Source organism: Sander lucioperca, chromosome 15 (assembly GCF_008315115.2).
Source record: "Sander lucioperca isolate FBNREF2018 chromosome 15, SLUC_FBN_1.2, whole genome shotgun sequence".
NCBI lineage: Eukaryota > Metazoa > Chordata > Actinopteri > Perciformes > Percidae > Sander > Sander lucioperca.
In genome coordinates this window covers 25,329,466-25,351,271 of record NC_050187.1, presented here as the reverse complement: position 1 = coordinate 25,351,271, position 21,806 = coordinate 25,329,466, and the positions used below count along the sequence as shown (strand labels likewise).

The 21,806-nt window shown below is 41.2% G+C and overlaps 1 protein-coding gene across 4 annotated transcripts in view; it reads left to right on the top strand.

Annotated features, from left to right (window-relative positions):
* Positions 1-20,704, top strand: part of pcnx2 (pecanex 2) — a 31,265-nt gene extending 10,561 nt beyond the window's left edge. For 3 of the 4 annotated variants that reach the window (XM_031308479.2, XM_031308503.2, XM_031308498.2), the window contains exons 13-40: positions 451-593; positions 1,021-1,174; positions 1,522-1,554; positions 2,023-2,194; positions 2,320-2,430; positions 2,730-2,821; positions 3,099-3,208; positions 3,884-3,995; positions 4,516-4,608; positions 4,765-4,915; positions 5,392-5,533; positions 5,914-6,091; positions 6,991-7,099; positions 7,185-7,314; positions 8,580-8,638; positions 8,814-9,029; positions 9,118-9,371; positions 10,853-11,086; positions 11,641-11,744; positions 12,405-12,549; positions 12,764-12,994; positions 15,406-15,563; positions 15,796-15,912; positions 17,545-17,723; positions 18,680-18,846; positions 18,963-19,037; positions 19,903-20,079; positions 20,239-20,704. In XM_031308479.2, coding sequence (XP_031164339.1) covers positions 451-593; positions 1,021-1,174; positions 1,522-1,554; positions 2,023-2,194; positions 2,320-2,430; positions 2,730-2,821; positions 3,099-3,208; positions 3,884-3,995; positions 4,516-4,608; positions 4,765-4,915; positions 5,392-5,533; positions 5,914-6,091; positions 6,991-7,099; positions 7,185-7,314; positions 8,580-8,638; positions 8,814-9,029; positions 9,118-9,371; positions 10,853-11,086; positions 11,641-11,744; positions 12,405-12,549; positions 12,764-12,994; positions 15,406-15,563; positions 15,796-15,912; positions 17,545-17,723; positions 18,680-18,846; positions 18,963-19,037; positions 19,903-20,079; positions 20,239-20,412 — 4,020 coding nt within the window. In that variant the 3' untranslated portion in view covers positions 20,413-20,704. The remainder of the gene's footprint in view (positions 1-450; positions 594-1,020; positions 1,175-1,521; positions 1,555-2,022; positions 2,195-2,319; positions 2,431-2,729; positions 2,822-3,098; positions 3,209-3,883; positions 3,996-4,515; positions 4,609-4,764; positions 4,916-5,391; positions 5,534-5,913; positions 6,092-6,990; positions 7,100-7,184; positions 7,315-8,579; positions 8,639-8,813; positions 9,030-9,117; positions 9,372-10,852; positions 11,087-11,640; positions 11,745-12,404; positions 12,550-12,763; positions 12,995-15,405; positions 15,564-15,795; positions 15,913-17,544; positions 17,724-18,679; positions 18,847-18,962; positions 19,038-19,902; positions 20,080-20,238) is intronic. The other variant, XM_031308489.2, reaches the window with a different exon arrangement.
* The last annotated feature ends 1,102 nt before the right edge of the window (positions 20,705-21,806 follow it).

The window sequence follows — 21,806 nt, the reverse complement described above, 5'->3', positions numbered from 1 at the left end:
TTCTCTCTGTCAAACAGTGGGACAGAAAAAATATGAGTCATTGCTCCTGTTATAAACAAATGATCACTCCTGAATCAGTGTACATCACTGCTGGATGCAGACCAGCAGGGGGGACATACACTGTCTGGATCAGTTGTTGAAGCTGAAACAACATACACTCTCTGCTGAATCATTACTTCACCACTGTGTCTGTGTGTGTGTGTGTGTGTGTGTGTGTGTGTGTGTGTGTGTGTGTGTGTGTGTGTGTGTGTGTGTGTGTGTGTGTGTGTGTGTGTGTGTGTGTGTGTGTGTGTGTGTGTGTTCTGTCTCCTTACAATGATCCTGACTGTGTTTTGAATTACCCTACATGGGAAATCATGTAGTTAGAAAACTTAATTTGCGTCCTGTTATTATTGCAGTTGAATTCATGTGGGTGTAAATTATTTGTGTTTGTGTGCATGTGTGCGTCAGGAAGAGGACTCTTTGGATGAGTCCTCAGAGACGTCCACTCAGGAGAAACCGACCAGGAAGATTTATTACAAACTCAAACTGTTGCCTGGGAAGTGGATCAACATTTTATATGACCGACTCACGCTGCTTGCCCTTTTGGACAGGTAATAAACAAAAAAAACCTGCCTTCAAACTCATTCCACTCATTCCACTGTTTGGAAGTCTGGAAATCCAACCTCGTAATCATTTTTCAGCTAGGAAATTCACACTCTGAAAATAGTATTTAGATTTTAGAGCGACAAGAATAACAGTTACTGTATGTGTATCTTACAGCACAGCCCCTTCCATCAATATCACTTAATTGTTGGTCAATTTAGTCACTTCTTGTGACATTTTTTCCAGTTTGATCAATCAGTGTTATGTCTTTTCAGTTTAATCGTCAGTTAACAGTAATTCAATCCATAAATGTCTGTTTGTCATGAATTTTGTGCAGGAATGATGCTCCTCAGTGAGGATATACTCTAGTAAGCTGCTGAATGCGTCACTGTAACGTGTGTATGCTTCTGTAATGTATGTGATGTTTTTGTATAGAAACCAGGACGTTCTGGAGAATCTAGTTGCAGTCTTCATGGCCTTTCTGGTTTCTTTCCTGGGTTTTTTGCTCCTCAACCACGGCTGCTTCAAAGACTTCTGGGTCTTCCAGTTCTGCCTGGTTATCGCCAGCTGCCAGTATTCCCTACTGAAGGTAAGGAAAATACAAAATGTCAATACAAGCCATGCCATCTAACCATTGCTTTGAGTAGTTTACCTGAATCTTTACTGTTGGACCAAAGTGTGTGGTGGTATTGTGATGGTCTAAGGAAAACCATTTCACTATAATAAAACCAACTTGCATTGAGGAATGAATGATGTGTAAGCTCAACATGTGTGCCATGGTGACCTATAACATAGATTAAAAGTTAAACTGGCCTCAGACTTGCCAGTTCCTATTTGCCCCTGCTCACTTCATCTCTTTTGAACTAAAACAATACTGTTTTCATGTTAATTTATAAATGGTGATTACATATTTGCTTCTGTGGTTTTGTTTTCCAGAGTGTTCAACCAGATGCAGCTTCACCAACACATGTGAGTTCAATGTTATTTTCTTACTAAATCTCAGAGGAAATATTAAAGTAGTAGTAGAGTAAAGACAAAACAAACTTCTAAAAAACAGCATATTTGGTTGCATTATAATTGCCAATATTTCCAGTTGGTTGGTTAGTTGCAACTTTATTGATGCATGTTAGCATATCATGTCATGAATTGGAAAACAGTTCCATTTTCCATATTAATAATTTTGCTGTGTTTTGACTGATGCACCAGCAATGTGGCTGCAGAGGATATTACTCTTTGGAGCTTTCTTAGTTGTGTCATGACTCATGTTACTGTAAAAAAAAACATAAAAGTGCAAGACATATGGGCATTCAACCTAATATGACCCAACTTTGTGTTACATTTGTGTTTGTCATCGTGATTACATCAGATGTTGGTATTATCTTGCAGTGTCTAGCAGTTAATATCCTAACCTGTGCTTGTTCATGTGTGTGTCTCCAGGGTCACAACCAGCTGGTGGCCTACAGCCGAGCAGCCTACTTCTGCATCTTCTGTGCTCTGATCTGGCTGCTGGAGCAACTACTGAGGAGGAAAGACCTGCCTGTCTCCACCCTGTACGGAGTCACCATCGTCTGCCATGATGCACTGGGCTTCTTACGTGACCTGCTAGTGGGTAGGGATACATGAAATGTACCAGGAGATACAAACAATACAATTATTTGTTTTATTTCCTGTTCAAAACATAATTTCTTCCTTGACAGGTACTAAGAAATGTCTTTTGTTTTATGCATGAAACAGGTTTTACCTACTGCTTCCCAATCACCTTCCTAGTGGGCCTTTTCCCTCAGATCAACACCTTCACCATCTACCTGCTAGAGCAGATTGACATGCACTTTTTTGGAGGGACAGGTTGGTGAAACTTTCTCATCGATTGATTTCAGTAATGCTTGTGTTCTTGAATCCAGATCCTCAAAGAATGTCAATTTAAAAGTTGTTTTCATTGTAAACTGTAAGGCTCTGGTTTGATGCCTGCATGTGTAATCTGTGTAATTTGCATTCAATGTTGCAAATACATTTTCAGGCCCCTTTAGTAAAGGTGAATCTTCTTAGTGATTTAAAAACCACAAAACTAATACTACAGTACATGATTAACTTTGTGAGTCATTGTTTAATACAAGTACATATATTTTCATCCTTGTGTGTCTCAGCTGCTACGAGTCTCATCTCTGCAGTATACAGCATCCTACGGAGTCTGATCGCTCTGTCTCTGCTCTACGGTTTCTGCTTCGGAGCTCTCAAGGTACAAAATCAACTGGATATCAAACAAAACAGAGCATAGGTAGGAGATGTGAATATAGAAATAAAAGAAGACAGGGAGTTCAGTTATAAATAACATGTGGCCAGGCAGTTTCATTGATGGAACTAAGTAGAGCTGCAGCAACATACAAAGTCTTTCATCCTTCAAAAGGGAAGAAGCTTTTAAACAGAAAATCTAAAAGCAGCAGACTCTGACTTTGAAGGTACATGATGGTACGATTCACAACGGTGTATGTGTGTACATGTGTGTGTGGTTACAGGAGCCGTGGGATGAGCAGCACACCCCAGCTCTGTTCTCTGGTTTCTGTGGCCTTTTGGTGGTCTTTTCCTACCACCTCAGCCGACAGAGCAGCGACCCCACTGTACTACTGTGAGTATCAGTTTGTTTGTGTGTGTGTGTGTGTGTGTGTGTGTGTGTGTGTGTGTGTGTGTGTTTGTTCTTGTTTAACTATATTCGTGGGGTCCAAAAACCGGGAATACAGTACACTTGTGGGGTCCGGACAGCTTTGTGGGGCCAAAATTCTGGACCCCACAACTTCAAAGGGCTGTTTGAGGGTTAATACTTGGTTTTAGGATTAGGGTTAGAATTAGGTTATGGTTAGGGTGAGGGTAAGGGTTAAGTTTAGGCATTTAGTTGTGATGGTTAAGGTTAGGGTAAGGGGCTAGGGAATGCATTATGTCAATGACGGGTCCCCACAAATAGTGTGTGTGTGTGTGTGTGTGTGTGTGTGTGTGTGTGTGTGTGTGTGTGTGTGTGTGTGTGTGTGTGTGTGTGTGTGTGTGTGTGTGTGTGTGTGTGTGTGTGTGTGTGCGTGCGTGCGTGCGTGCGTGCGTGCGTCTGTGTGTGTTTGCATGCACACACTGGGCCTGGTTGCCATGCACATAATTCTCAATAACCTGCAAATTAAAGATAGGTTAGGTCCATGGAAAAGAGAGCTGAATTCATCAAGGAAATGAAGGCAGATGGTTGATTGTGTTGAGTAATTTTCACCCAAAGCTGACTCATCTCATCCATAATGTCTCATTTTAACATTTTTATTTACAGATCTCTGGTCAAGTCAAAGATAATGCCCACTTTAGTGGAGAGTGAGGAAGAGGAGGAGGAGGAAGCTACGGAAAGTAAAGACCCATTGCCAGAGAAACTGCAGAACTCTATGGTAACTAAAGATGATTATGTAGAAATAAACTGATATAATGTGGTTTTGTTCTGTCAGTTATGTTGGTAGTGGAATTTATTGTTTTGAATTGCAGCAGCCCAGAGGCAATATTTAGCTCATGTCAGCTCACAACAAGTATCTTCAGCAGATCAATACTCATGAACACTATGCACCTCAGTTGTGGAATTCATACATACTGTATATGATAGGGCAGAGTGTTTTAAACTCAGTGTTGTAGGCAAGATAATAAAACAGTGTTTTCCGTCGATCATTGCGTGTGAATACAGGGAATTATGCATCAGAATAAAACAAGCCTCCTGCCGCCTTTTACAGTATTAATGGAGATTGTGAAGCTTGTAAGTCTTCTTGGGCTGCTGCGTCTTTGATCTCTAAAAATTGAAGGCTCAGAACAATTAGACAGAAACAATCTCACACCTAAATGAGTCTGATTAACGAATGCGTTTTCATTCAGTGTGGATTATTAAAGATCGCAGCGTTCCCTCCCTCTTGTGCTCTGCAGAAGGAGATTCTGCTGTCGGATGTAGTCGTGTGCTCTGTTGCCTACATCCTAACCTTCGCCATCACTGCGAGTACTGTGTTTCTGTCTCTCAAGGTGAGAGCCTTGATTGTTTCCTCCCTCTATCCCGCTGATTATTTCTGTCTTTTACTTTTGATGCTTGTTGCAGTTTGCAGGAATACCAACTCAAGTGTTTTGTATAATTATTCATTTGAATCATGTTTCTTTTGATACACACCAACTTGTATCCAGCCCTTTGTGACCATTGTGCTGTACGCTCTGGCGGGGACAGTGGGGTTTGTAACCCACTACCTGATCCCCCAGCTGAGGAAGCATCACCCTTGGTTGTGGATTTCTCATCCGGTTCTCAAGACCAAGGAGTACCACCAGTTTGAACCCAGAGGTCAGCATGCCTACTGTATATAGACCAGAGTTGTCTGGTAATATTAAAGTATGTAATTACCTGGATCATTCAAAAAACAACCAGAGGGCGCACACTAACACCAAGGCCATGCAGTTATCGAAATGTATTATTTGATCAACAATGTCACATTTTGCATAAATTCAAAATTTCCAATCTCACTGAAATGTTTTCAGTAGTTATTGAGATATTCTGTTTACTAATAGACAAACAAACAAACAAACAAACAAACAAACGTATACTGCTAAAAACATAGCTTCCTTGGCAGAAGTAAATAGGATGAAGCTTTTCTTTAAAAATAGCCATCTTGTCATCCATATTATAAGGTATCAGTGTAACTTTCCTTACAGAGAAAAGAAACATGCTTGTAGAAACCCTGAACTTGTTTCTCTCTGTACTTTAAAAGGCTGTGATTCTGATCTGCTTGTGGTATTTTGTTATTCTTGCTTGTGTTACAGAGGACGCTGTGCTGATGTGGTTTGAGCGACTGTACGTGGGGCTCCTGTGCTTTGAGAAGTATGTGGTGTTCCCTGCCATCGTGCTGAGCGCCCTCACTAATGATGGCTTCGCCCTCAGTCACCGCAAGAAGCTGGGAATCCAGTGAGTGGACACAAACAGCCAGTAGGAGCTTTCAGGCTGGATGTGGAGGGGATACCATGTTAGCAACATAACTAAAATGCATGCCCCCCCCTCTCTATCCCCTATTAGCAGAGACAGTACAGGGGCAGAGGGGTTGTTTAGTTGAATATGTTCTGTATGTCTAATCTGCCTGACTAATTGATCCTTTATCTGACTAAGGTTTGTGCAAGTTAGAATCTATGGCCCCGACCTTGGCTCTGAAATATCAGTAGCCTAACAGCATTGATAAATCCACGGCGCTGTCCGTAGTGCTGAAGTAGCAGCCAGATTTGTAATTGCAACTTTTTCTCTGAGTCCCGCCCTTCTGCCAGTTTCTAAACTGTTGTTTATGCCGCCTCCAGCTGTGACGTTCTCCTTACGACAGTCGCTGGACTGAAACTCCTGCGTTCATCCTTCTGTGACCCCAGCTTCCAATTCCTTACCCTGCTGTTCACACTCGTCTTTTTCCACTTTGACTGTCCCCACGCCTCTGAGAGCTTCCTGCTGGATTTCTTCATTATGTCTATTGTTTTTCACAAGGTGAGAGGGAGTGTGTGTGTGTTTGTGTGTGTGTGTGTGTGTTGCACACCATGAAAAATATTTTGTTCTACCCTAATGTGATGTGTACGGGATTACATTGATGTGCATCATGGTCAAGTTGATGGTCAAGTTTATCTAGGCTCTGGCACAAGACTGAACAGAAAAAATGCATTACAAACTTGAGGTGTGGAGTTTAAAAGAAGTGGGTGTTTACCATGGAGAGTCTAACAAAAAGATGCAATCCAGTTGCATTATGGGATTTGTAGGATCCAGCATTTTGGCAGTTTGTCAGGATGTCTTGGTCTCTGCAACTTAAATTTCTACCATTTTTTGTTTTATTCTCTCTGTTGAGTATCTCAACTTTATGGAAGTGCAATACCATATCACAGAGGAGAACTCCTTTAAAAAGGATGAGTAATGACAACTGTCCATTTTACTTTGAATGATGTTTTAAAAATTATTTTTTTTGTAATTATGTATGTTGACATAGCACAACCCGCTGTTGACAGACACCAAAGTAAGATTATTTTTTGGGCATTTTTGGCCTTTTGATAGGACAGCTGAAGACATGAAAGGGGAGAGAGGGGGGGGGGGGGAATGACATGCAGCAAAAGGCCACAGGTCGGAGTCGCCCACCAAAGTCTTTTTTTTACGAAGAGGTGAACTGAAATGTTACTGTCGGAAAACATGAAATATGTCATTTTCAACTGAACTGCCTTTTATTTTGTGTTTTGTCTGTATGTGCCACTGACATACTGTACATATAATGAATAGAATAAACATTTATATAACATTTATAGTGTTGTGGAAGGAACTATGATAGATCACATTAATTCAGTATGCCTTTAACACTACTTACTATAGGGGACTGACTGTGTGTTGTTTATGTTTCTGTCCAGATGCGTGAGCTGTTGCTGAAGCTCCATTTCATTCTGGTTTACATCGCTCCCTGGCAGATCGCCTGGGGCAGCGCTTTCCATGCCTTTGCTCAGCCGTTTGCTGTGCCTCGTATCCTTTCTCTAAGACCTGTATGTGTGTCTGAGTGCATCAGTACCTGCTTTTCTTTCCTTTACTGGTGTGTGTGCGTGTTCAGACTCAGCCATGCTGCTGCTCCAGACTCTGCTCACCACCGTTTTCTACACCCCACTGGCTCCCTTCCTGGGAAGTGCCATCTTCATTTCCTCCTATCCAAGGCCCATTAAGTTCTGGGAGCGAAACTACAAGTAAGGCTTCGACAGAGTGAGTGAGGACTGAGTTTCCCAAACAGCCTGGAGATGTCCAGACCTCCCAAACTATTAAAAACACATCAGTGTCACTGTTGCACTGTGTGACATATTCCTTTATTACTATGAACATGGGCGCTGTAGTTTATTTTGATTCAATCTCACATACAACATCCTGCTGCTGTGAATACTCACTAGCGGACCAAATGTGTGTATTAATCCGTGGCTGGAAATAGTCCCAAACAAATGCACTTTCATCTTGTTTATAAAAGTAAAAACATATATTTGTGAGCTGTTTTTAAAGAGTTACAGCTTCAGTAGAATGGGCTTGGCGCTGAGAGCCACAAGCAGGATAGGGAAGTCGGAAAGTACTGAACAATTGGCTAATGACTTATTTTTATATAATTTACTGTATGAGTTTTAACAATAACATAAACATTGTATATACTAAAGGAGAAATCAATCCCAACCTTTTGAGCTGAGCTAGGCAGATTAGCAGATAGACACCCTACTCCTCCTCTCTCTCTTTCTGTCTCACTCACACTTACACAACATAACCCCTCTGTTCCCTTTTACTTATTGATGTGAGAGACTGTTTGTACTTCAGCTTGCAGAGAGCACTCCAAAAATACTCCTGCAGCTTTGTTGTGCAAACTTCAGTGATTTGACATGAAGCAGCCTGTGATTATATTTAGACTTTGTCTAAATCTTTGTCTGTCTCGCAACATTACAATCACTGACAGCATCATCTCTGCTGGACTGAGATCTAGGTGTTTCTGCAGTAGTTGTGCAGGTCGACAATGTGAACCTCAGCCAAACACCAAGACAACATTAAAACAAAAGAATAACACAAGGACAACAACTGAGACCCCAGAAAAGTTTAGTTTTAAAATATTTAGTTACACATTTGTCTGATGGCTGTAGAGGTTTTTTTTTTTTATCTGTATATCGCATTGAATAGTTTAAAATCTTCAAGAGGAGTAATTCTTTCTGAGAAACTTTACAGTGGTAATACAGTCCACAAATGATTCCAAGAAGATGTATTGTCTAGATCAGCTGTTCTCCACCTGTTTTGAGGGAGCCGTTTTAAAATAAGTTTTGATGTGTAAGCTGTTGTCCCATCAGCTGCAACATTTTATTCACCCTATTTTACATGACTTAAACATGGGACAGCTTTGTCACTATAGCATAAATGATACCTTTGACTTATGTTTGGGCTTAACAGTTTACAGTTTTAACTGTTTCTTGTCTCCCATCTCTTGCAGCACAAAGCGTATTGACAACTCTAACAGCAGACTGGTGTCCCAAGTGGATAAAGAGACAGGTGAGTTCCTTTTAACTAGGCTTACAGGTTGCATCTATTTTTTATTTCTGTCCTCTCAAAGTCATATCTGAAAGATCAATTTTGAAGCTGTCGAATAAATTAGGTTTAGGTTTTGTTGTTCTTGTTATTATTTGCAGCCAAATGTCTCCTTTTTTGCACCCTCTTCCTCTCACAGGGTGTGATGATAGCAATCTAAACTCCATCTTTTACGAGTACCTGACTCGCTCGCTGCAACACTCCCTTTGTGGCGACCTTATGTTGGGCCGATGGGGCAACTACAGCGCCGGAGACTGTTTCATTCTGGCTTCTGACTACCTCAATGCCCTGGTCCACCTTATCGAGATTGGCAACGGGTTGGTCACTTTCCAGCTGAGGGGTCTGGAGTTCAGAGGTACAGGTTGACCTCCTTCATACCTCCCTTCCATCTGTCTCTCTGAATGAATGACTCACTGTCTTACCTCCTTCTCTCTCCATCCCAGGTACATACTGCCAGCAGAGAGAGGTGGAGGCCATCACAGAGGGCGTGGAGGAAGACGATGCGTGCTGCTGCTGCGAGCCAGGTCACTTGCCCCACCTGCTGTCGTGCAATGCGGCCTTCAACCTACGCTGGCTGGCCTGGGAGGTGACTGCCACCAAGTACCTGCTGGAGGGTTACAGCATCAGTGAGAACAATGCCGCCACAATGCTACAAGTGTATGATCTCCGAAAACTACTCATCACCTACTACCTGAAGGTACGTTTCATTTGTGCAAATCTGTTTATGTATGTGCATTTTACAGAAGTTGTTGTGCAATTATATGACTGTAGTTAGAAACGGTTTGCAAAAAGCTTTGCCTCTTTACTAGGTAACTGGGCAGCATATTGATATTCATCATTTGTCCATCATAGGTACTGTATATTAAACCTTGTACTACATGTACATGTATGTACAATGTTTTGAATTTTGATACACAATTTTGTTGTCGAAATTAAAACAAACTAGTTACTCACTCGGAGGAAAGTTTTTAAAGTTGTGGAGCAGCTCTTATTTTGTAATCCTATTTGGTATTTTGTCTATTTCCACAAAACATTACTACTGAAAAATTCGAGCTGAAAATGAATGTATTAGTAAGCGTCTCATGATTATGCCAGTATGTTCAGTGTGAAAATGATGACGTGGCTTCTAATCTTCACCACAGATATTGCGCTATACAGTATTATTGGTATGAGAGTGTCGATATTTTACTTTTTACACAATATTTATAAATCAGTTCTACTATCTCTTCTATTTTAGCATTCCACTGTTTCCATATTTGGGTTTTTTTAAATGGCTGCAGCTGTTGGTGGCAGACTAGTATACACACTAGTGGTAATATAGGCTAGATCAAGAAATCGGCTCATTTGACGGTGGAAAGATGTCTTTTGTCTGTTTTCTAACTAAGTTTTATGTAGATGTAAAGACACATTTTCACACCAATGCTATACTGCAACAAGTGATCACTCAGCCCAGAGAAACCCGGGATCATTATTACTGTACAGATTTTAAGCATGTCAGAACATCCGAGCATACTTCATGTGATCTGCTGAGATCCTGTTATCTTTTTTTTCTGTGTATTTAAGGTACTATTTAATTACACTGATTATACTGAGTCACTGCTATTGGTAAGGTACCTACAGTAGTACAGCTTTAATAAGGCATTTGAATTAATCCCGCTAAATGCTTTAAAATCAAAAATGAAAGAATTAGAGGCAGTTTGATTTAGATGTCAATGTTTTTTAAATTTAACTGGTTACTCTTTTCATTTCTATTTTGAAAGGTAACTTGCCTTTGCTTGTTGGTAAGTTTCTTGTGTTTTCTGTCTGTAACTATGTTTTTTATGTATGCTGCTGCCTGTCTTGGTCAGGTCTCCTTTGAAAAAGAGATTCTTAATCTTAAGACTCTTCTGGTTACATAAAGGTTAAACAGAAAATCAACTTCTGAGTCACCCTCTCTTTATTGGCGGACTGAAAATTGAATAGTCCACTTGTCTCAACGTGCCCTTGAAGATTTACCTGCCAAAAGGTTAAACTGTTAAATTGATCAACCAGTATCTTATGCATTAATCATTACTACAAATGGCAGCTTGCCAATAGTAACTCCAGATGTGGTCAGCAGCTACAACAAACAAGCCATTTCTTTCTCCTGTGCATTCCCTGTGTTTCATATTTTGCTTTTGTCTTGCCCTTCCCTCTCAGAGTATTATCTACTACCTGGTCCACTCTCCCAAATTGTCCACCTGGCTCAAAGATGCCACTGTCCAGGAGGCGCTGCTGTCCTACACTAAGTGGCACCACATTGAGCGCGACCCTCAGGTCTTTAGTGTGAAGATCGATGAAGACTACGTGCACTGCCTGCAGGGGGTGACGCGGGCCAGCTTCTGCAACGTCTACCTGGAGTGGATCCAGCACTGTGCTGGGAAGATGGAGACGGTACATCACTTAAATATTATTCTATCAAACTTCATCATGGGTTAGAGCAGCAACTTTTTTCTCACTTGACGGATTTATAGTTTAGTCTTTAAAAAATCAGAAAATAGTGAAAAATGCCCATCAAAATCTCCCAGAGCCCAAGTTGACGTATTCAAATAGCTTGTTTTCTCTTACCAAGAGTCCAAAACCTAAAAAACTCAGTTTACTCTCATAGAAAACAAACAAATATTCACATTTAAGAAGATGGAACCAGTGAATGTATGACGTTGTTTCGTAACAAATGGCGTACATTATTAAACGATCATGAAAACATTTCTAATTTATTTTCTGGTGATGAGCTATTTTTTTAAATCAGTAATGTGAAATGAGTAAAAGGAAAGCAAAAGTTGCTTAACAGTGAAAATTAAACTCCAATTAAAGTTGCAAACTCACACAACTCTTGTCATCCTTTTCTCATGAATACAACAGCAGCACAACATTTGGGCAGAATGTATATTTATTTTGTCCTTTATGCCAGTCTCATCATGTTTGCCCTTTTTTGTGTTTTTGTCCAGCCTGTGGACAGTGATGAAGACTCACCTTTGGTGACTCTGTCTTACGCTCTCTCCGTCCTGGGGAGGAGATCCCTCGGAACGGCATCACACAACATGTCCAACAGGTAAACTTTGTTCAAGTCAAAGAGCAACACAAATAGATGAATACGTTCCCTGTAACTACTCTCTGAATTGACTCGTGTGGGAAGATCATGGGGACGCTTACAATGGGGGTCCCATTGTGTCTCGACATGTATGTTTTATGCAGAAATTCCTTCAATGGAAAACAATTTTCTGTTTCAGGAGACAACCACAGGGACCCTGAGCATAATATAGCAATGCATATAATGAAAATGTAATACAGTCAATTAATCTAAAATTACAGGAAAATCTAGCATTAGGCGGGGTTTTTTCAGCATCAAGGATCAGAACTAGTTTGTATGTTGCTTTCATGTTTTTAGATAAATGCAATAATTACACATAATTGTACAAGTTTACTGGTTGCAATTGTGTTGAAAAATTATGAGTAATATATCTGTAGCGGTAGATATTTACCTGCAGTTTGACAGATACACCAGAGGGGGGCATTAGCAGCTAAACCTTTAACCATACACATAATTCAAACAGATTTCTGTCACTGCACTCATGACTTTTTGTCTTTGTGTGGTTTATAGTCTAAAAATATTTCATAGTTTCATAATCCCCCCCTCCTCCTCCTTCTCTCTTTTTCTCTCCATCTTTTTATCTCTATTTTTCCCCACAAACCTCTGCCTTCCACAACAAAGTCTGGAATCATTTCTGTACGGTTTCAACACCCTGTTTAAAGGCGACTTCCGCATCGCCACCAAAGATGAGTGGGTTTTTGCTGATCTTGACCTCCTGCAGAAGGTGGTGGCTCCTGCAGTCAGAATGAGCCTCAAACTGCATCAGGTAACGTGCACTGTGCTTTTAAATGACTGCTGCTGTATCCCTGGGCTTGTCAACCTGTTTTTACTAATTCTACTCAGACATCAATCATTCAATTGTTGTTTTTTTTTGTAATAATATCTTCACGATGGCCATTTCTAATCCCTGGAATAGACATTTTCCCTAATATCTGATTGAAATTGTACAGTGCTTCATCATGCCTTTCCTGCCCTTTTAGGATCACTTCACCTGTCTGGAGGAGACCGAGGAGGCCTCTATCTTGTACGAAGCCATCACAAACTACCGCAGCAGCCTGGTCATCTGCCACGAGAGCGACCCCGCTTGGCGTAAGGCGGTGCTATCCAGCCGCGAAACGCTGCTCACACTGAGGCACATGATCGATGATGGCACAGACGAGTATAAGATCATCATGCTGTACAAACGCCACCTCAGCTTCAAGGTCATCAAGGTAAGAGGGTGTCGGTGGTGTGAGTGTTTCATTTTTCAGAGTCAGACAATGTTACGCAAAATGAATGGATAATGTGAGATGGTGAGAAATGTATAAAGCATGACAAACATCCTACCTATAACAACTAAGACAAGGTTTTGAAATTCGTCCGAGACGTGTAGTATCAAACAACCATCACAATCACTTTTCTATCTGTATGGCTGAGCACAAATATGAACACAAACATTAAGGGCCCTATCTTGCACCCGGCACAGCGCTGCGCAAAGCCCGACGCAAGTGTCTTTGCTAGTTTAAGACCGACGCAGTTGTCAATTTCCCGTCCAGTGCCCGCGTCGTTTATATAGCAAATGCACCTGCGCCCATCTTTGCGCCTGTGGGTGTGCTGGTCTTACAGGGAGATGTGTTCAGGTGAATTCTTGGCGTATTGCTATCTTGAGGCGGTCATGGTTAAGTGAGGAATAGCGGACCCAAATGCAGGGAGAGGTAGGCAGGCAGGAGATGGCTTGAGTTCAGGAATTTATTTTGACAACGAAAAATGGCAGCACCGAGGCTGGAAACACTGTAAAGAGCTCAGAGGAAAACTTACAAAATAAAGCAGGGAGGAATCCAAAACAATGGTACAGGCTACGACGTGCTGACAGGACAGGACCACAACCAGACACAAAACAATGATCCGACACAGGACAGAGGAAAGACAAGGACTAAATACACCGGGTAACGAGGGAACACAAGACAGGTGACACAAGGCTGGGAAACAGGTGAAACACATTAGGGCGGGGCAGGACAATCAAAGGCGGGAACACAGGGAGTAAAACAAGACAAGACAGAGAACAGATTATCAAAATAAAGCAGGAAACTAAGCAAAATACAGAACAGAAACAGACTACCAAAATAAGACCCACACCAACCCATGACAGAGGCAGTGGGAAGTGATCGTGCCATTGACAAACAAAACCTGGTCTAAAGTCAATAGCGCAGCATTTCATTGTTATTTTAACAGCAAATTAGTAAAATGTGCCTAGACTTATGCACAGCGCGCGCACACTATGCTTGTTACACACACACGCAGGGAAGCGCAGCAGCACACAAACATGCAAAAGATTACAAATAAAAAGATTACGGTGCAAATCCGCCATCATAATAGCAATGCGCCAAGGTACCAACACGCCTGGCTTTTAAAGGGAATGGGAGATGACACTCTGATTGGTTTATTGCATGTTACGCCCAAAACACACCTATGAATTAATGAAGACACTAAGTACAACCCTTTTGAACCATGCGCCCGGCGCACGGACCCTTTTTTCCGCTGTCAAACTAGCAAAAGTGGATTTGGCCACGCCCTAAACGCACCTGCGCCATGCGCTTCACGCCGTGCGCTTAGATCGTTAAAATACGGCCCTATATATGATCACAAGTGTGCTTTGTGATGTGAAACTGCAACCCATTTCAGCTGAATGTATCAAGATAGTAGGTCTGAGCAGTGACTGTGTCGCAGGACAAGATCTGAATGAATGTGAAGCAGGGTGTGTCTCCTGAAAAGTGCAGACTTGCAAAGTTTTTATTGCACAAAATGACCACAACAGTGCTTAATCAATATGTTTGACTCTGCAGTGCTAAGTGCTCAAATTTCGACTTAACTCTCAGTACTTAAACTTTATACTGTTCAACATAAAAGGAGTAGTCTGACATTTTGGGAAATCAATACCACTCACATATCTGTCATGAAATATGAAGCTACTTCCAGCAGCCAGATAACTTAGGTTAGTACAAAGATTGGAAACAGCTAACCTGGCTGTGTCCAAAATCCACCTACGTCATCATATTTTAAAGCGGGTCGAGAAGCCGTGAGTAGTGTGAGATACCCCCGATGGTGTATACCAGTGTTTAGACTGGTACCATCGGGGCACCAGTCTAGACACTGGTGGTGATGGTAATGGCTGAATGGCTGAGATCTGGATGAATGAAACGAGAAGCGAGCTCTATTGAGCTCAGACCTGGGCGCTGGAATATATATATATGATAAACTGGCTGAACTTATGCTAAGCTTCAATTCCCAAAATGTCAAGCTATTCCTTTAAGTACATTTTTATCTGTGTGGGTTTAAATAGGGTTGTTGAGCAGTTTTTTGACTCTGCAGTTACTTTGTAAGTGCACTCATTTCCATCTAATCCTCTGCAACATTAAGTTTTAGCTGTTCAGTGATGGAAGGATGATGCTAAAAACTAAAACATCCTCTACTTTGGATGAAGCTGAAAAAGCTAATGACTAAATGGTTCTATTTGGTTCCAGGTTATACAGTGTAGTACCTCTTCAATTTTCGTACATGCTATCATATCTGTGCCAAAGAACAGGTAATGCCATTGCCACTGTTTCTTTTTGCCAATGGAGGATGATCTGATGTCTCTCTGCAGATCAATAAGGAGTGTGTGCGAGGTCTGTGGGCAGGCCAGCAGCAGGAGTTGGTGTTTTTACGGAACCGAAACCCAGAACGCGGCAGCATCCAGAACTCGAAGCAGGCGCTGAGGAACATGGTGAACTCATCCTGCGACCAGCCGCTGGGCTACCCCATGTATGTGTCTTTCACAGCTATGATTAGACCAGATATGTCGAGCATGGAACTAACATCACAAGGTTTTAGGATTGAATTGAACGTTTTTATTAATGATAATGTTGTTGCTCAGTTCACCTTTGCAGAATGCATGTTTTTGAAATTCGAAAAATATGCATTATCTTTCCAGTTTTGTCAATGTGCAGGTGTGCCTTGTTGCTGATAGTATGACATTTATTGTATTATCTTTTAGGTATGTGTCACCACTAACAACATCGTACGCAGGAACACACCGTACGCTCCGCAGCATCGGAGGAGGCGCTTTAAGCTTCGACGTCATTCGATCCTGGCTCTGCTCTAAATGGTTACGGTCGGTTTAGAATAAATACATTTGTGCATATTTAAAAACATACATTATTTTCCCACCTCAGTCAAGAGTGCAGTTTTTTTCTTCCTGCCCCAAAACTCTCCCTGTGACTGTGCTCTTCAATCAACATTCTTCACATGCTGAAGTCCCTCATTATTTTTTATTTAGTACAGTCTGGTGGGTAAAAAAGATGATGCTGCCTGTAACTATAAGCTTCGGCATCTCTGAGGGTCCTTGTTTACTCTGGATAAGAGGCTCAGTTGAATTCAATTGGCATGATTTAGAGTTCACACTTACGGTGAAAAACCTACATGCTTCTTACAGACTCAAAGGTCGTATGTAATCACTTTCAGCTGAGAATTTTTGCTCAGAATTTCCTTCATCTAAGATGTATAAGGGTTGACATAATATAATTCCAAGAGAGATTATTTTAATGTTGGAGACGCTAAATAACTATTTCAGACACTGCTGCAAAGTAGGCTGTATTAGGTTGATTACCTGCAGCATTCTCCAGCATACAACGTAATGTACAGTTTGTCCATCACATCTGCAGTGGTTAGTTTTAATTTGTGACTGCTCTTCAGTTCAAAATCAAGTTTATAAGCAATTCTCGTAAAATTAGGAAAAGTCATGAAGTATCAGGGATAAACAACATTAAGAATGTTTTTGTGGGTTTTTTTTTTTTTTTTTTTTTTATAAACAGGGTCTGGGGTCTCCAGGACCTCAAATACAACATTAAGATGATGTGCAATAGGCAAAATGTTGTGATGACACATGAGATGCAAACCGCAACGTAATGCTGAGAGTACTTCTCTGTGGACTTACCGATAGTTTAGTGATTAGATTGGTGGAAGTCAGTGCTGGGTAGAGACTTCTTCGCCAACTTAATGCAGTTTTAAATACATGCACAGGGACAGTGTGGGGGGGGGTTTCTTCCAGCAGTCAACTCCTCTTATCCACAGCCGCTATATTTTTTTCAAACATGCAGCTTTCGCTGATAAGCAAGCTGCTGCATTGTTTAGACTGGACCTGAACGCTCCACCGTGAAGCTAGCACTAAGGGATCTCAGTTTTACCATCCTTTTTTTCCCCCTTCACATAAATAAAGACATTTCCATCATAAATTGGTACATAAAATGTATCAGAATGCAGAAAATTAAGTGTTTGATGCTTGTTCAAAAAGACTCCCAGCTTAATGTGTCCACCCAAAGGCCCATTCTGAGCCAGGAAAAACCCTGGTGTGTGTGTCTGTCTTTGTGTCTCTCTCTTAAGCTTCTTAGAGGGTAAGTTTTCCTTCCAGATTAGATTAGTGTGTTAATCCTGTTTCATCAGCCTTGAGTTAAAGGTGTTTTCTTGATTTCAGTAAGTAGCCAGGGAGCCAGGGAGATGGTCTGTGCCTCGTCAGCTAGAACACATTTAACTAATTGAAATGGATGGCTGCCCTAGTGTGTGTCACATATGCTAGCACAGTTACGTAACATCTCTCTGAGAGAAGGTTTATGTGTGTGTGTGTGGTTAACCAGCTGGAATAGTCAAGCCTTGCTAAATTTTTGATGGCCCTTTGCCAGTTTGTGTCCCTTGCACTGATGTGGACATGAATAAATAAATTAGAACTGTGTGCTTGTGTGTTCTGCAGGGTGCGTAAGGACAACCTCACCAGCTGCAACAGTGGTGTGAACATGGAGGATGTGGACTGCGGTGCGGGTGGTTCGTCCTCGCTGAGCAACAACCGTCCGTCCTCCGTCACGTCCAACAGCCTGAGCCTCTACCAGCACAGAGCCAGGACGACACACAGCCGCAGACACCACAACGCAGGTACTCACAGACACAGACACAGACACACACACACACACACACACACACACACACACACAGACACATGTGTCTCACTATCCGTGGAAAATCTCTATTGACTCCATTGATTCCCAAGTCCCTTACTGGAACATTACAAGAATTGAAATTCAAATCGTAAAATAAAGTCCAAATAAAACATCAAAATAAAAGTTAACTTGTGCAGAGCAGCTTTTGGTTCCCACAATTCTAAGTGGGCTGCCAGTCTTGGATATAAACAAGGGTAAATATACGCACAAACACACACACACCACAAAGCAGATACACAGGTACTATAATATATGCAGGGTATCATAGTTTTGGGTGTATTTATTCGTTTCTGAATAGTTTTCCATTTTTATTTACCTTAAAAATGAGACTACGTAATTTTTTAAGGTCAAAATGATGCATTCTTCTATATAGACGCTAGCTTATATTGGCTAATGTTAGCAACCTTAAGATAGATATAGCTGTGTAACTGACTTTATGACTCTTCTCTACTTGTGCTACTATACTGCTACTGTTTGGTTTTTAATGTAGAAAATCATTTTGTTTCACTTTTAATTTTTTTTCAAAGGATAAGTTAGATGCTATTCTATATCTTTCTTATTGTCAACAAATCCAATGACCAAAAACACCAAAACAAGTTCCTTCCCGAGGCTATTTTGCAGCGGCACCGTGTCTCTGCCCGGTGCTTAGCACCGCCCAAGACGATTGTGATTGGTTTAAAGAAATGCCATTAAACCAGAGCACGTTTTTCTCCCATCCCGGAAAGCTGTATGGACTAGCCAGACCCTCCTCTGTGAAGGAAGGTCTGGCAAAGCGAGACTAGGTTGTACACAATAAATACATTGTGGTAGTTCAGTCAGGTTGTTTTTTTATTTTTAATTCCAGATTATAAAAGTATGTAATTCTTTGTGTTCATGTTTGTGTTTCTGCAGCCAGGAGAGAGTACCGCAGTCGGTCAGTGCAGCCTCAGAGTCAGCGTCCCCCCGTCAGCAGCCAATCAGGACCCATTCTGGAGTCAGGCTCCAACCACGGGCTTGTCCAGCGTCTGTCCAACAGTCAGCTGTCCTTTAACACTTCCATAGCTTCTATATTCTCCCAGGTAATCACACACACACACACACACACACACACACAATGCTAATTATCCATCCTTGCTTTAGTGTGCCTTTACGAGGAGAATAAAGCGATTAAGAGGATGTTCCTCTCTCCCTTCAGGTCCCTCGTCTCTCAGGAGCAGGTGGGATCAGCTCGCAGCTCCAGGCAGCACAGCATCAGCAGCGCTCCAGCCAGGTACGAGCTTATTATACTTCTATACATCCACACTTTTACTACAACACATGGTTGACAGATGAACATCTCATGACTGACAAGTTTGGTCATACTGCACTTCTTGGATGCACACACACACAAAGCAAGCATGTAAGAAAAGATCTAAGATTAATATCAAATATAAAAAGACTTCAGGTACCACATACAAATGGTAATATTCACATGGAATGAAAAAACTGTATGCAACATATTCAAATTAAAGAAGATTTAGGAAAAACTAGCCTTGATGACCGTGTTCTTTTGACTTGAACTCTTGAACCATCTTAAACTTAAGTATCTAGAACACATACAGTTCCTTTTACTTTAAATAACTATAAATGCAGTGCCTGCCTGAGACATGTAGTGACTATATTTATAAGCATAATAATAAAGGGAGTGAAAAGCCTCTGGATCAAGAGGAGGAGTCAGAAAGTTGCTTCAACTTATACTAGATACAGACAGTATATAGTCCTTTAGAGGAAGTGAAATGTGTGTGAACTAAAGTTGCCAATGTTGCAATGACAACATTTTCATGCCACAGCAGCAATTCTGTATGATAAAGTAGTGTCGTGTTTAGCAGTAAAACTCTTGAATTACACTGCACTTATGTTTGTGCAAACATTAAGTAAGTTGATGTTATTCCCACTACTTACTTTAAAAACTCATCCAAGAAACTATTTTGCAGCTGATGGCCGAAGCGTCTGATTATAGTGTATTATTGACTACAAGTTATTCTTAGACACAGCCTGCTATCTCTGATAATTGTTTGTGCATGAGCATGTTTGTGTTTTGTACTACCATGTACCACCTTAGGGTTTACTGTACACCACTATATGCCTTTCCCCAGGTTTCCTCGTCTTCGTCCACTCTCAGCTTGCTGTTTGGGAAGCGTAGTTTCTCCAGTGGCCTGGTTATCTCTGGGCTGTCTGCTGCTGAAGGGGGAAACACCACCGATACACAGTCCTCGTCCAGCGTCAACATCGCCATGGGGCCCTCGCACAGGTCCAGCAGCAGAGCCACACAGGTAATTTAACAAATCAACAGGTAGACTGTGGGAAAATAAAACACATACTCACTGCTCTTTTAGTTTGACGTGGGATGCAAAATGGTATAAGTACAGCACAGGCTATAAACAAAGAATATTTCTCTAATGGGCCTGTTCCTTGCCTCCTCTCTTTCTCAGTGGACATCAGAGCCGTATGAAAGTATAGACGCGACCTACTCCAACGCAGCCATCACGGTGAAAGACAGTGTGCAGTCAGGTGACCGAAGCTGTAGCCAGGGATTAGACGAGACCCAGGAGGACTCAGCATCTGTCTCAAAAACTCCGGAGGTGACGGATCAAAAGACTGTCTGAGAGAGAGCACACACACACACACACACACACACACACACACACACACACACACACAAACACACACAAACACATATGAGAGTGCCCATACTCATGCCCATATACAGAGAGGACTGTATGAAAAGTTACACATATACACAAACATACAGACGATTGTATGAGAGAGCATCCATGCACACAAACCTGCCTCCTCTCCTGTCCTCAGCATGTGGTCTCACCTTGTTGTCTGAATGTAAACAAGTCTGAAAACATGATCTTGGATCCGGTTGATGAAATAAAGACGTTTTTAAATGAGGCTGCCTTTTCTTTCTACCTCTAGTCATGTCACCCATGTTTTTAAATGTGTTATTATTAGAGAGGTTAAACTCATGTTAGGACAATGCCTTATTGTTACTTTAATTTCTCAAGGCACCATAGAAGAAGTGTTACCTGCATTGTTTTACCCACTCTACAAAAATGCCAAACACCCCCGTTTTACTTTAAATCATCCTGTATCATTTCAAAAGATACAAAGCAAAAACCCTCCAAGGTACTTTCTGTCTAACAAAAAAAGACTGTATGTGTTTCCAGGAACTTTCCAGGATGATGCATATATATTGTTTGAGGCCAGCATGTGATCCCTAAGACCATTTAGCCTGTAGTCAGCAATCTGAGCTTCACACTTCCCCCCAAGGCAAAGGATACACTGTGGTGGACTACTTGACAGTATATACTTGTGATGAGTAGTTTTACACTGTGGTTGACTGAAACTGAAAAACAAATAGATATCGTAGAGGAATGTGATGACCAAATGTCTGTAGAATTAGGCCTGATGTTTAAGTTAACATTTACAATTAAAAACGTACACATGGTAGATATTTTATGAGCTTCCAGTATTTTTAATTTGTCTAAATTTGATTACATTAAGGCCAACAAAATAAGAAATAAATAAAGGTTCCTCCCCAATCATTTATAATGTGGAGAAAGCCTTGAAACACTATCTCGACCTTCATGTTGGGAAATGAAATTTGCAGAAAGCAAGTAACTGAATAAATAAAATATGAAAATCTAAATACTTGAAAAAAAAAATATTTTTCATTTTTTTAAATTTTTAATAATTTACAAATCAAGGTTTTATCCTCTGGGGACCATGGATGTCTGTACAAAATGACCTGCCAATCATCAGGTAGTTGTGGAGATATTTCAGCCTGGGGAAAAGTGGTGGACAGATCAAACAGCAGACCAGTACTGCCATCCATAGAGCTACACCACTACCTTTTCATAGCATAAAACTATTTTCGGCTGATGAAAGTGCTAAGGAAATGTGGACACCTTTCTATTTGTAGAGTTGCAAGCATCTTAAAATTGAATAATGCACCCTCACAGTACAATGTTTACCTAAACTGCGTACAGAATCT